A 12,470-nucleotide genomic window follows, 5' to 3' on the forward strand; every position below is an offset into this window, starting at 1 on the left:
GTTGCAATTGTGTTGCTCAGTCTGAGGAAGATTGTTAAGGGGCTTGTGTGATCTGAGGGAAGCCTTCAGCAACGCTGTCTACGCTTCTCTCTACTGTACCTCCTACTCTCTCAGCCTCCATTGTTGGGTGTTTCCTCCCTCCTTGTGCCCAGCTTACAAATGATACCGTTGTCCACCTCATTATTCCTTCTCCCTCTTTGACTGTCCCCATCTCCACTTCATCGAAACTCATTCTTCTCCACCATCTCATCCGTTCAGTCCGCCCTGTCCTTTGGTCCTCCTGTCTACGCTCTGGGGGGTTGCCATGTTTGTTCAAATACGGGAATGTGAATGGTGGGAGTCAAGAAGTGTGGCAATAAGCGTAGGCGAGGAGGTGGTGTGTTTGTGTGCATAGAGTCGCGTGCGTGTCTGATAGGCAGCAATCCCATCGCCTAAGGTGGAAATCCCAGGATTCTCATATAGCTGCAGGTGCTTCTCTGCTGCTTCTCTGCCTCCCACACTCTCACAGATATTTCAAGCTCTTGCTCTTACACACACAAAACACTCACTAATGCACACAAACCCTAACGTGCCACATGCCACCTGGCAACCCGCATGTTTTTTCCGCACTGGCCGTGACTCCCACTGCGCCCCTCTGTGCCCTCGTTTTTTCTCCTGCTGGCTTCGTACCAGCTGGAGCGCAGAATGCATGCCATCTCATATGCTGGGACGTACAGATAGCACATAGATCTTAGCATACATTACAGAGTAACCCTGCTGAGTGCCTGCTGGCTGCTGCAGTAGCCTTGTTCTGATGCTCTCAGATCAATGAGCCTGCGGATTTTCCAGCACAGGCTCCACTCTGGCATTGATCTGCATGTCTTATTGCCTTATCTTAAAGCCAAGCTCACTTTTATCTGAATCTATCACGGGTCATTTCTCTTAATATTAGACTTACTTTCTGGGAGCATGTGCATTCAACACAAGGTTAAAACCTTAGAGCCACACTAAACTTTGCTAACAAAACATTTTTCATACGCTTACACAGTTGTGTGGCTAGCTAGGCAACACTGTCCTCACCTTAAATCAACATGATCGGCCATTTGTTAAAATACTTATGAATACCCTTATTTACATTTTGCTGGCAAGCAATCTCTTGTACAAAGCGTCAAGTCGAGATTAAATGAAAAATGTAACACTTGTAGATCACAACCCCAGTATTGTGCACCTTTTTATATGCAATAAAACCCCAAAATAAAGCAATTTCTTTGTATTTTTATATCAATATCCAATGATCGTTTCTTCCTGTTCAACAAAATAACAAACATGCCTTTTAGTGGTCTAATCAAATGCAGAAGATGCGATTCAAATCTCTCTTGTAACTGTACATATATCTGTTTTGTTAGCTGCTAAATGCTCCTCTATGTTCACCAGCTCATCGCTAACTCTGTCTGTCTGCCCGTTGTTGCTGGGCAGGTAGCAGACAGAGGATTTATAAAAAGCTTTTAGCTGAAAACAGCTGCCGGCTGCTGGAAACGAGGTTAATGAGAGCCATGAGAGTGAACCGGCGTAGTAAAGCCAAACCAATGAGAAAATATATATTGTTTTGTGATGATATGGGTGAGCTGTCCCCGGAGCCACAAAGAAAAGTGGATCCACTGCCTCGCTGCATGATTGTCTCTCAGGGACAGCGAGAGGGATTAAGAGCGGAGTCGATAGGTGGATGATGGATGTGATGAGTTCAAATTGACATATTCTCTCTCTGTATTTCCCATCCGGGCCACCAATACTCAAGAGCTGGATCCTCCTCTCCTGCAAACCTCTGCTCTTTACTTCGCCTCCCCTCCCCTCAGTCTGAATGGGAATCACGTCTGCTCAGTTATGACAGGGTGGCTTTGCTCGGCTGCTGCTGGAATCCAAATCATGAATATCACATTTGGTGCGTAGTGCTTTTAAATTGCTTCATTTCTCAGAGGATGTAGCTGCCGGCTGATTCCTGACTCCCTGGTAGAATATTAGCTGTTTTCATGCACAAGTTGAGCAAGGCGAAAGACAGTCCCAGTTGTCGGTAATCCAACCGTGTGTGTGTGTTCGTGTGTGTGAAAGATTGTGTGTTGTGTTTGGGTGTTAAAAGGACAAGAGAACAGCTGTTGTAAGGGGATCTCTGGGATGACTTTCTGTTTTTCTTTCATTTATGTAGTGGCTGTATGGTAATCAAGGATATAACTTGTTTTGGCTCACTCGACACGTCTGTGGCTCTTTTGATTGATATATAAATATGTTTATTTGTATATTTTTCTCTGCCTTGCTGCACCTTTCAGGTTGCCAGACATGTTGTTGGAAACTAGAGAAGATGATTATGGAGACCATTAGAAAAAGGACAAAAACAGACTCAAAATAATTAGACGTGTTAAAAAATAGGACTAAGACAAAACATACTGAGAAGCCCACAGTAGTGTTGTCCCACTTTCCTCATAACTTGGCAAAAATGCAAACACTTTATTTCCAGTGTCCTCTGCCTCTATAATTCCCAATCAATCAAAATGACAAAGTTTGGCTCAACCATGATTTTTTTTTAAACACTCTTCTGTCTCTTGGGCACCATGCCGACTTAGTGAAAGATGTGTCATCCTCGTCCTTGACACTTCCAGATGCCACAGATGACACCGTCTTTTATATGTAAATATTGCACACCCACGTAACGGCTGTGCATAGAAATATGCTTTTTGCCGTTAGTCATGTTACACTAGCTGCATAGCTAGACTTGTCCCCTTCATGGTTGGAAGTAAATTATTCACATATCTTATTGATGCAGTTCATGTCCTCTTCATGCAAATGAACGGTAGGCGTAATGAGAAATCAGCAGACAGTGTCTGTCATTGGAATGCAATCTACATATTTTTTTTTTCACAATCGCAGTTGCAAATTGAAATGATATCAGTGTTCCGTCGTCACTCGATTTGATTGCTTAATGTAAGCAGACAATTTGATTAAATAATCAAAGATGTGCTCATATCGAACCCTGCACATCATACGTTTTTTTATTATTACTCTGATAGTAATGTCCCCAAAATATGAATGCGTTTTATGATGTTTAAAGATGCCATAGTTCAATTTGTTACATGAAAGAAATCTTAAGGGAAGCCTTGGGGAAAATACAGTGACATCACATTTTAAGAGCTGCTTATCAACAATACAGTTTAATAACCGCACACAGATTTTCATCGTGTAAGTAAGAAAAAGCCGTGCTGACGTGATAAGTGTAGCACTTGATAATACGTCGTTTCACACCCTCTTTTAATGGCTCTGCAATGCATTACAACCTCTTTAATCTTTCAACACAAAATGTGCTATTAGCCGGAAGTTAGCAGCTGCTAAAGTATGCGGCGTTGTAATGAAACAGATGTGTCGACCGTACACTAACGCATACAGGTGTCTTGAAAACGATGCACATGTTTAAAATGTGTTGTTTCAGTGTTTGCACTTCAAAGATGGTGGGATTCCTCATGGGGCAGATAACGCTGTGTGACGACGCTCACTGGTCAGTGAGCTAATGACCTCCGCAGCAGATCGGGGAATAGGGATCGCTGAAAGGAGGAACAGTGTGCAGTTATGGAAAAATGTCCACCCATCTGTCGCAGAGATTTCACCCCCTGAGAGCTTAGCCCTGAAAATCCCTCAACACACAATCCTAATTGTTTTGCACCACGTGCGCCAGTGTGCATCTGTGTGTGTCCAACGAGTGTTAGGCCAACGGTTACATTATGAGGCCATGTTGTCGCTGAAGGAAACATGTAGTTGTGATTTGTTACGTGCCTGTGTTTGTGTTCTATTGAGCAGGATATGACACTTGACATATACTCAATAATATTCAGATAAAATCATGACATTTAAACATTAATTGAGATGAGAGCAGCTGTATTGTTGGCCAATTTTAGTGAAAAAACTGCTGGTAAAACACTATATTTATAGTTTACAGGCCAAATACATTCTTTTATATAACCAATGTTAGGTGTGTAATAGACAGTATGTATCATTTTAACGGATATATATATATTTATACTATATATTGGGGTTCATTTGCGGGCCATTGCTCTCTTACCAACATAATCTCCATGTCTGCTGTTGCATTGCGCGCTGAAACACACAGAGCCATGCACAAGCACACACATGCCCAGGGAAATGTCAGGTATGGTTAACTTTACAACCCAGAGTAATGTTCAAAGCCATCCACCTAAGGCTTGGAGGCACCGCAGAGCTGATCAGAACAGGCACAGCATGTCCAATCGGCTTTCCTGGTCTTCTCAACACATCACACAAAGCCTCAACCAAGGCTCAACCGTGAGTTATTGTAGAGGATGCATCCACTTATAGCTTCTAATTTCCCTGAATACTTGATCATTCATTTGCATTCTTCACACCTGCGGACACACATTCCTTCATCCAATTACTTTCCTTTCATGTACATATGTCACTTTAAAGATGAATATACTTGCTTGTTTGTGCTTTACTGTCGTCATTTTCTGCATAATATTACAAATAGGGGTTTGTTATCTCACATTAAATGCTTGGTTGAATGAAGATTTTTATATTTTTGTGTAAGCTGCAGGTAGAAATGACTAACCCGCATGTGTGTGTGTTTGCATGCGCCCTGTCGGTGTGTTCCCCGTGACATTTAATAAGCATTTGGGTTGGCCACATATAGATTGTCATCCCATTCAGATGCACATTAAAGCTTCTTGCCCTTCCCCTCCACTGTGGTTATATCATCAACGGCCCCGTCTGTCAACCCCTTGATGCCAGGATTACATCATCAGGTATACGCAGCGCCAGGGGGAGGGGCTGATGACTCTACCAGTGATGTCACTGGAGGTTTCAACAGCACATGCTAAAAGAAGCAAATGAGAGAAGCAGGACATGAAGTCTGGATGAGTCACACGTGTGGGTACTGGAGTAAAGACGTTGTATGTGGATGATGTGGTGAAAAATCAGCTTTCTTGTCTTTTTTGTCATGCCACCCCCATCGTCTGCCTACATGCCTTTTCTTCCTCGTTCTTTTACTTCCTTGTGTGGAAAACCAGGAGTGCTATTCAAACTACGTTTACTTCAGCACAACATTCATGTTGCCGATCTGGTTGATGGGATTTTCCTCATCAGCCAAAGCCCTGGCTGATATAAGACAACCATGTCAGTTTGATAGCTGTCAAGCATCAGCGTGAAGCATGGGGGATATCTGTGAAATTTGACCCGGTGCCAAGTCTTCAGCAGATGGCCCTGCAGCAACGCAGTGTAGTGTTGATGCTCGATATGAGCTGATAAAACGGCTCGATAGTGGAGCCACCAGCTGGAGAGAAAACACTGGGAAAAACTGCTGCTTTCATGGGAAAATCAGTGACAGCTATTTTCATGCTTTCTTTTTTCCCCAATGCTACTGGTTGAAATGGATCCTTTTGTGTTTTAAGTCATGGTGACACACTTCTGTACCACACAATTTCTGCTTACTCACATGGTAGCATTATCTACAAATCAGGATATTATTTAGTTGCTAGCTTTGGTACGCTACGTCAGTGTTTTTCAACCTTTTCTGAGCCGCGGTACATAATAGCATAATACAGCATATATGCTGACAATTTAACGACAAGTCTCTCAATTTGTTGATCCTTGCTCTGTGTGAAACCTGGGCCTGTTTAGATGAACACAAAGCTGATATCCTGGCAGGAGCTGAAGAAAGGCACACACACACATTTTCCTGAAATTCTTCACAATAAAAGTTCCCAGTTCATTTTTTTATTTTGAAGTAGCCAAATCAGGAAATGTCAGCAGTAACTTAACAGGACTCAGACAGCTGGTCTCAGTTTCACAATGATGCATAACGGTTAAAAAACTACTTCATTTGGATCAATAAAGTAGAACTAAATCCAGCTCAGTTTCAGTCTTGAACCCCTTTAACCGAAGAACAAGACTACAATCCTTCAAGCTATATGATGCTCAGATGATAAGTAGCAAAATAAGTAAAATTAGCTATTATTTAGTTTGCTACACCAAATACGCCCACTGCATTTTAAATCAGAATGAGAATACATTTAGTGGGTGTAGCTAGCTAATGATGGTTGCAAGCATTTCTATTTTTTGTGGCAAAAGATTCTCTGTGATGTCTGCCAACTGTGCACAAACTTCAAAAACCCACATATCTGTCACACTATAAAAAAAATTGGTTAAAAAGGACAGAATATTTTTTTATTTCTAGAAATAAATCCAGCTCAGTGTCAGTCTTGAACCCTTTCAGCTGACGGAGCTCTTTCCGACAAGTGAGCGCCAGGAAGTGGTTGACTCCTGCTCCCCCCCGGGCTCAGCTCATTCCCTCTATGCTTATTTTGCCTCCTCCATCAAAGGCTTCTCTTTTCAGTTTTATTGAAGGGGGACCAACAGTTGGGAGCTGAGTTGAAGAAGAGCGTAAAATGTTGAAAGCCAAGAACATTTTTTTTTCTTCTTTGATTTTTAGGGGGGCGACATCAAAACCTGACATTTATCATTGGTATTTTAAATAGTGTATCATTTTAATTTACTACAGAACTCATGTAGCTCATGATACACTGAGGATATTTGATAAGAAAACTGTCTTCAATGTGTCCGATGAATATGTTGCATTTTAGTTCTGGTTCCTGTTCACGCTCACTTTTTACAGAGGAGTAAACATGAAGTCATACAGACTGACAGGTAACTTGCTAATTTGACAGTTTTGGCATTTGTCATCCACGTGGTGAAATCAAATTCTGGTAACTGAAGTTTATGTTAATGCTTCTGATGTATATTTATGTCTTTTGGTGTCACAAAGAGCTGAATAACGGATTATAAGGTGTATTATTATGAGTATTATTGGACTCCAAATTGACCGTGTGACATAAGTATTGACTAACAGGCAGGATGAAAAAGAGGCGTTTTGTACAATCACACACTTTAATGACAAAGTACACACAGTAACATTCATGCATGGCGGTTTTACAGCTTTTGATCCATTAATCAGCGAAAATGCCTGCGCGTACATGCATAGGATGGTTATCAAATGATTTGCATAAATAAAATGTTGGCCTTGCTTGGCAGGCAGATTCTGGCGATGTCACAAGATCACGTGAGAATGACACGAAAAATCGATCTCATCAGGCTTCAGGTCACGCGTTTGTGTCCAGCAAGCCTGTGAGGAGCTACTGGGAGCTAAAGGCGTGGCTTAGGTCTGTGTGTGACGTCGATGGTGTCTCCTACAGAGGTTAGCGCTGATGCTGCAATAGCATCAGTTATATCAGAACTGGAGAGTATTTCTTCACTCACAGAAAAACCATCTCTCGATCGGCAAGAAGTTTGATTGACAGATGGTTCATCTAATCAACTGCCGAGCATTTCTTTCGAGAGTGCCTACCCGTATCCAAACAGTTTCCAATGACGACTTCTCAGGTGGTTCTGTGTAACAGTGTGTTACATTTCACAATCTCGGGCTCGTCTTGTTCAGACAGAAATGATGCAGCATAAATGCAGAGGGTTGACGGTGAAATGGTTTCATATTTCCTGTCAAGTGCTGCAGTGAGAGTGAAGTATAGGCCACAATGAGACAGAGATAGTGGGAATAAAGCTCAAATGTTGCAGCTTTCCTGACCCCGGCACCGTCAGGAGATTTTTAAGGGATCGAATACAAGGACGAAGTTCTTTTTTCTTCCTCTTTTGTTAGCTTCCTCTTGGGAAAGCTGGTCCCGCTCTCTCGTCCGTCTCCAGCTCTCTCGGTTTCGCTTGCAGAGGCCGAGCTAAGCCGCTTGGGACGGCCCAAGAGTCCGTGCTGACGTAAACCTTTCAAGGGAGCTTTTTTTTAACTCACTGTGCGTGTGTGTAAAGGAATTGATACGGCAGGCTTTCAGGACCGAATTTCGAGGAGTGTATCTGTGTGTGTGTGTGTGTGTGTGTGTGTGTAAGATTGGTGCAGTGCTCATACAAGAGACGTTTGATTTAGTTCAAGGATATTTTTCGGCTGATAATCCACCACACAATGATGTTTAATACATCATTTTAACCTCACATAGAAATGCGCACGCCGCCATGGATTTATTTCCTCAGAAAACCGTACACACTTCTAGCCTGTAAAACATATTGATAAACCGGCACTTACAGCCAAATGGAAGTGAAGTATTACAAAAAAATGCTAGTGTCATTGTTTTTGATTTAACATGATCATAGTGCTTCTAGTAATACTGCCATGAGATGAGTTGACTTGTGGAAGGTATGTGATATATTAACCGACTTAAATTAAGCTAAAGTACCTTGTTCTCTTTTCATACGCTGACCTGGCAGTTTGTTGGTTTTAAAGCTAATTTCAAACGAAGGATTTCTATTTAACTCACCTTACTATTTTATTATATTTAAATGTTTTTCTTTCACATACTAAACTCTTGACTTGACTTTGACCTTGACTCAAAAATGCATTTATTCCAAAATGTTGCATAAAAACAAACTGGCAACAAAAGCAAGCAGCCATGCGACCTTAAACGCTTTAGCCGAACCACTTTTGTTAATATGGTTGCCTCCTCCGAGATCAATTGTGTCTTTACCATGTGTGGCCTTCAGGGGCAGACTCTAAAGCTGCATTTATGTTATTTCAATGAGCGAGCATGTTCACAGCTATTCTTTTTTCCTGACTGCCCAGGAAATGGTCTGTGAAAACTAATCCGTCAATTATTGCGAGCTTTGATCCCCTCTCCCTCTATTCTCCCCCCTTTTCTCTCACCGTCCCCTGCTTCAAATCGTATCACTTCACGAGCCACGAGCCAAGTTGAATCAGCCGGAGAGCTATTGACACAGTAAAGCCGAATTCAACACAAGGAGGAGCGCATCGACAAACACATTAGACACGAGAAGTTAAAACAAAATACAATGAAACCATGGTGCACAGATTACACTCGCCCTCAAACAGACCCAGTGTGTGGAAGAGCTTATAAAAGCTTATAGATTTTTTTTTATAGGTGGTATTAGCGAGTTTAGGCCATAAGGGAAACTGAGTCAATGGTGTGGAAGATCAGAAAGCAGGTCGTGTGAGTTCAATTTAGTCTTCAGCGACCCCATCGATCAAACAGTTCGAAGGGGGGGGGGGGGGTGTTTGAAAACTGGAGGCAAGGGGTTTGCAAATTTACTGGAGACAAATTCATGTTGATGCAGAAGAAATGTTTGCATAATCCCGAACATGGGAATGGGTGGATTATCGTCACAATGATACAGAGATTAATTAGGAAATCATAGCCTCTAGTCTTCTCATATCAGTACGACTTGCACATGAACAGATTCACGATACACGACATGATAGTTGACTTTTATGCAGTTTTGGTCGTGCACGTGATATCGCTGTCGCGCAGTGTGCCTTTTAGAAAGGTCCCCCTCATAAACTGAGAGTGCTATCAAACACTTGCAGGCTGTTTTTTGAGTGGAAATATATGAGGTGAGAAGAGAGATGGCAGAAAAAAAGAATGGAGAGACAATTGTGAGAAGCCAGAGATCAAAGCAGAAAGAGATGGATGGTTAAGATGAAAAGAGTTCCATCCCATAATACTTTCCTGTGAGGTGTTTTTCCTCAAATAGGGGGGAAATCAATGATTCAGATGTGACCACACTTATTCAATTCAAATGAGCTCTGCTTCTTTTAAACGCTGTTGTCAAGAAAAGGATGACTCAGCAGGTTTTGGCGTGTCTGAGGTCTTTATTGGTCAGCACACAATATCAGAGGCAAGTGGGGATTGCACACATTTGAAACCGCAGCATGAAGATGATGCACCACAAGTGGCAGCATCATCTCGTATAAGATAGATGAGTTAATAGGTGTAAAGTCAAGTTGGCAGCATTTTTGTGCTTTTTTTAAAATGATAAATTCGTTTTAAGTTCAGATAAGACGAGCAGGCACAGCACATTGGCCATCTTGGTCTAAAACCTAGAGGGTAAACAAGAAAAGTACCGGCTATTTTGTACTCAATTAAACATGTGTTGTACTTATCTGCATATAAGGAGTAATGTTAACAAAGTTACTACACCTAGTAATACAGCAGTTAAATAAAATCACAACAGCATCAGTGCAACACAACGGATTATTCCATTAGCCTCGATGTTTTCATACCTTGTCCTGCAGAATATACACGTATACTCTATCAGCGTGTGAGCAAGTGGCTCTGCTGTTTCCAACGCTGGCTGTAATCTGCGTCCCCTCAGAGAGCGCCTGTGTTCTCGACCTATTAAAAACGGCCACAGCGGTGTCATGGTCGTTAAGGCAAACACAATTAGTGGAGCCATTAACAATGGGAATTAATTTGCTGTCACACCCTCCCTGTACTGTCTTCTATTGTTGCTGTCAAATACCCCCCACGACCTCCAACCTTTACAGAGCAGCACAAAAAAAGACCTTTAGGATCAACTTTCTAGATTCTGGCTAGCCGACAAATTCTGTGTATCGAACGAGTTCACTTTGCAGCACAAAGAACAGATTTTAGTGTGCTTGAGGTGAACCAGCAGTCACGCTGCTGGTATGTAGGAAGACATAGAGGTCACCTTGTTTTCTCTGTCCTCTCCCAAGGGACAGACAGGAGGGGAAGCTGACAGACATGAGGGCAGGCAGATGTCCTGCAGGGCGGAAGATCAAAAGGCAACATGGGGAGTGATAAGGGATGGAGGGCTGGTTGCTGCTGGGAATGTGGGCCTAGCTTTCTCATCTTTATGTTTCACCTCCCTTTTCTCCGTCCTTCCCGTGTCCAGGGATGAGGCCACGGCATTTGGAAAAGCGGCTGCTCTTTTCACTGGCTACATCTTCTGACAGCAAGAGTAATCGAGCAAACAGCGCTCTTGCACAGCACACCGTGCCTGTAGGACCCGGATTAAAAGAGGGGGGTGGGGGGGATGGGGAGTTGTAGAGAGTGATGGAAAATCTGTGTTAAAGGGACAGCAGGAGAGAAGAGTGGGGGGGGAGGGATGATACTGAAGGATGAGATGGATGAGGCCGTAAAATCAAGAATGTGAAGAATGCGAGGCAGCGTCCAGGTTGAGAGGGAGGACACACGGATGTAGGGAGGAAAGTGAATGCACTCATGGCTTTCTCACATGCACATTAAAATTTGATATCCCTGCTCTTTCCTTGCTACATTTCAGTATCACAAGTATAGCCACACTTCCTGTAAATTGTCAAATCGGCCAAAATGTGAGGACAACCTCAACATTGTAGGAAGTTGTAGGACGAAACTTTGAACTAAAGTATTGTATTCTTTTGCAGCAAGGGAGGAATCAGTTGGTCAACTATATTTATGATTAAAGAAAGTGTTCACATTCACTGCTTCTCATCAAAACACACTCGGCCTCATGCAAGGTCCTTTAAACATTCATATCCCAAATCTCCTTTGTTCCCTCCATGTGGGATTTACCAAACTCTTTTAACTGTCCCTATGAATGAACACTGCAGCAGCATTGTGTACACAAGGACCCAGAAAGAAGTAGACATTGCATGCTGCAGCCGTGAGTGTGATACAACGTTTCCTCGGTGAGAAAGAGTCAAAAAAACAGGGAGAAGCAGATCGCTACAGCCATGAGGCAGAGAAGCCAATCTGGCGAAACAGCGACGGCGATATATACTGGGGCTGATGACTAATGGGAAGCAGGTGTGAAGGGGGAGGCAAATGGTCAGGTGATGAGCTAGAATGGGAAATACACTTCTGCTGTAATTGATTCCAAGGGATGGATATAACCTGGAAAATGGCACTCAAATAAGAAGGAAAACCAGAGGAAAGATCTCAATTTTTTGATTTTTTATTCATTTGGATCCACATTATCAAAAATTGATACAGCTCAAATATAATAGTAGCACTAAAAACAGCGTATATATCCCAATCCAAAAGTCAGATATGATGTCGTAGAAGGGCTGGTGTTCTGTGCCATCTGGTATTTCTTTTAAACTCTTTTATAAAACAGTTTTACTTGTTAAATGCACAATGTCTGATGGCTTACCATTCCACATTTTGGCTCCTCTGAACATAACAGCACATTTGCCTGCCGCTAGTTTTTGAAACACGATGACCTCCTTTTCACAGTTTCTATCATTCTGCTTCTACTCTTCATCACACAGCAACCAAACAGTGCTCCACCAGTTCTGCTGCCCTGCCCCAGAGGCCCCCGAGGGGGAGACTTCTACCGCCTGTGTCCCCAGGTAAGACCACCGCATCCTTCTAACATCGGCACAATGTTTTCTTTTTCTTTTACTTCTTTCCGTACTTTGAACAATATATTTTTTTGTAAAGTTTGAAATGCAGCCACTTATCATGCATCCTGTTAATAGCGGTGCTGCAGGAGCTACTTTAAGGCAACACAACTACCCCAGCAGTGTCATCTAAGTTGAAGCGGTTGTAAATGCTTCAGGGACAATTTGAATTTCTCAAACTCCATGATCACAATGAGCCAATATGGGCGAGACTCTCTTGGGTTTTGGG

General features: G+C 42.5%; 1 protein-coding gene across 1 annotated transcript in view; it reads left to right on the top strand.

The window, feature by feature from the left end:
• iqsec3a (IQ motif and Sec7 domain ArfGEF 3a) overlaps positions 1 to 12,470 on the top strand; it is a 75,310-nt gene that overhangs the window by 3,752 nt on the left and 59,088 nt on the right. Inside the window, 1 exon segment of the mRNA XM_076111891.1 lies at positions 12,110 to 12,190. Within this exon segment, the coding sequence (XP_075968006.1) occupies positions 12,110 to 12,190 (81 nt within the window).

Source organism: Anarhichas minor, unplaced genomic scaffold (genome assembly GCF_050575085.1).
Source record: "Anarhichas minor isolate MPS153535 unplaced genomic scaffold, ASM5057508v1 ptg000045l, whole genome shotgun sequence".
NCBI classification, from domain to species: domain Eukaryota; kingdom Metazoa; phylum Chordata; class Actinopteri; order Perciformes; family Anarhichadidae; genus Anarhichas; species Anarhichas minor.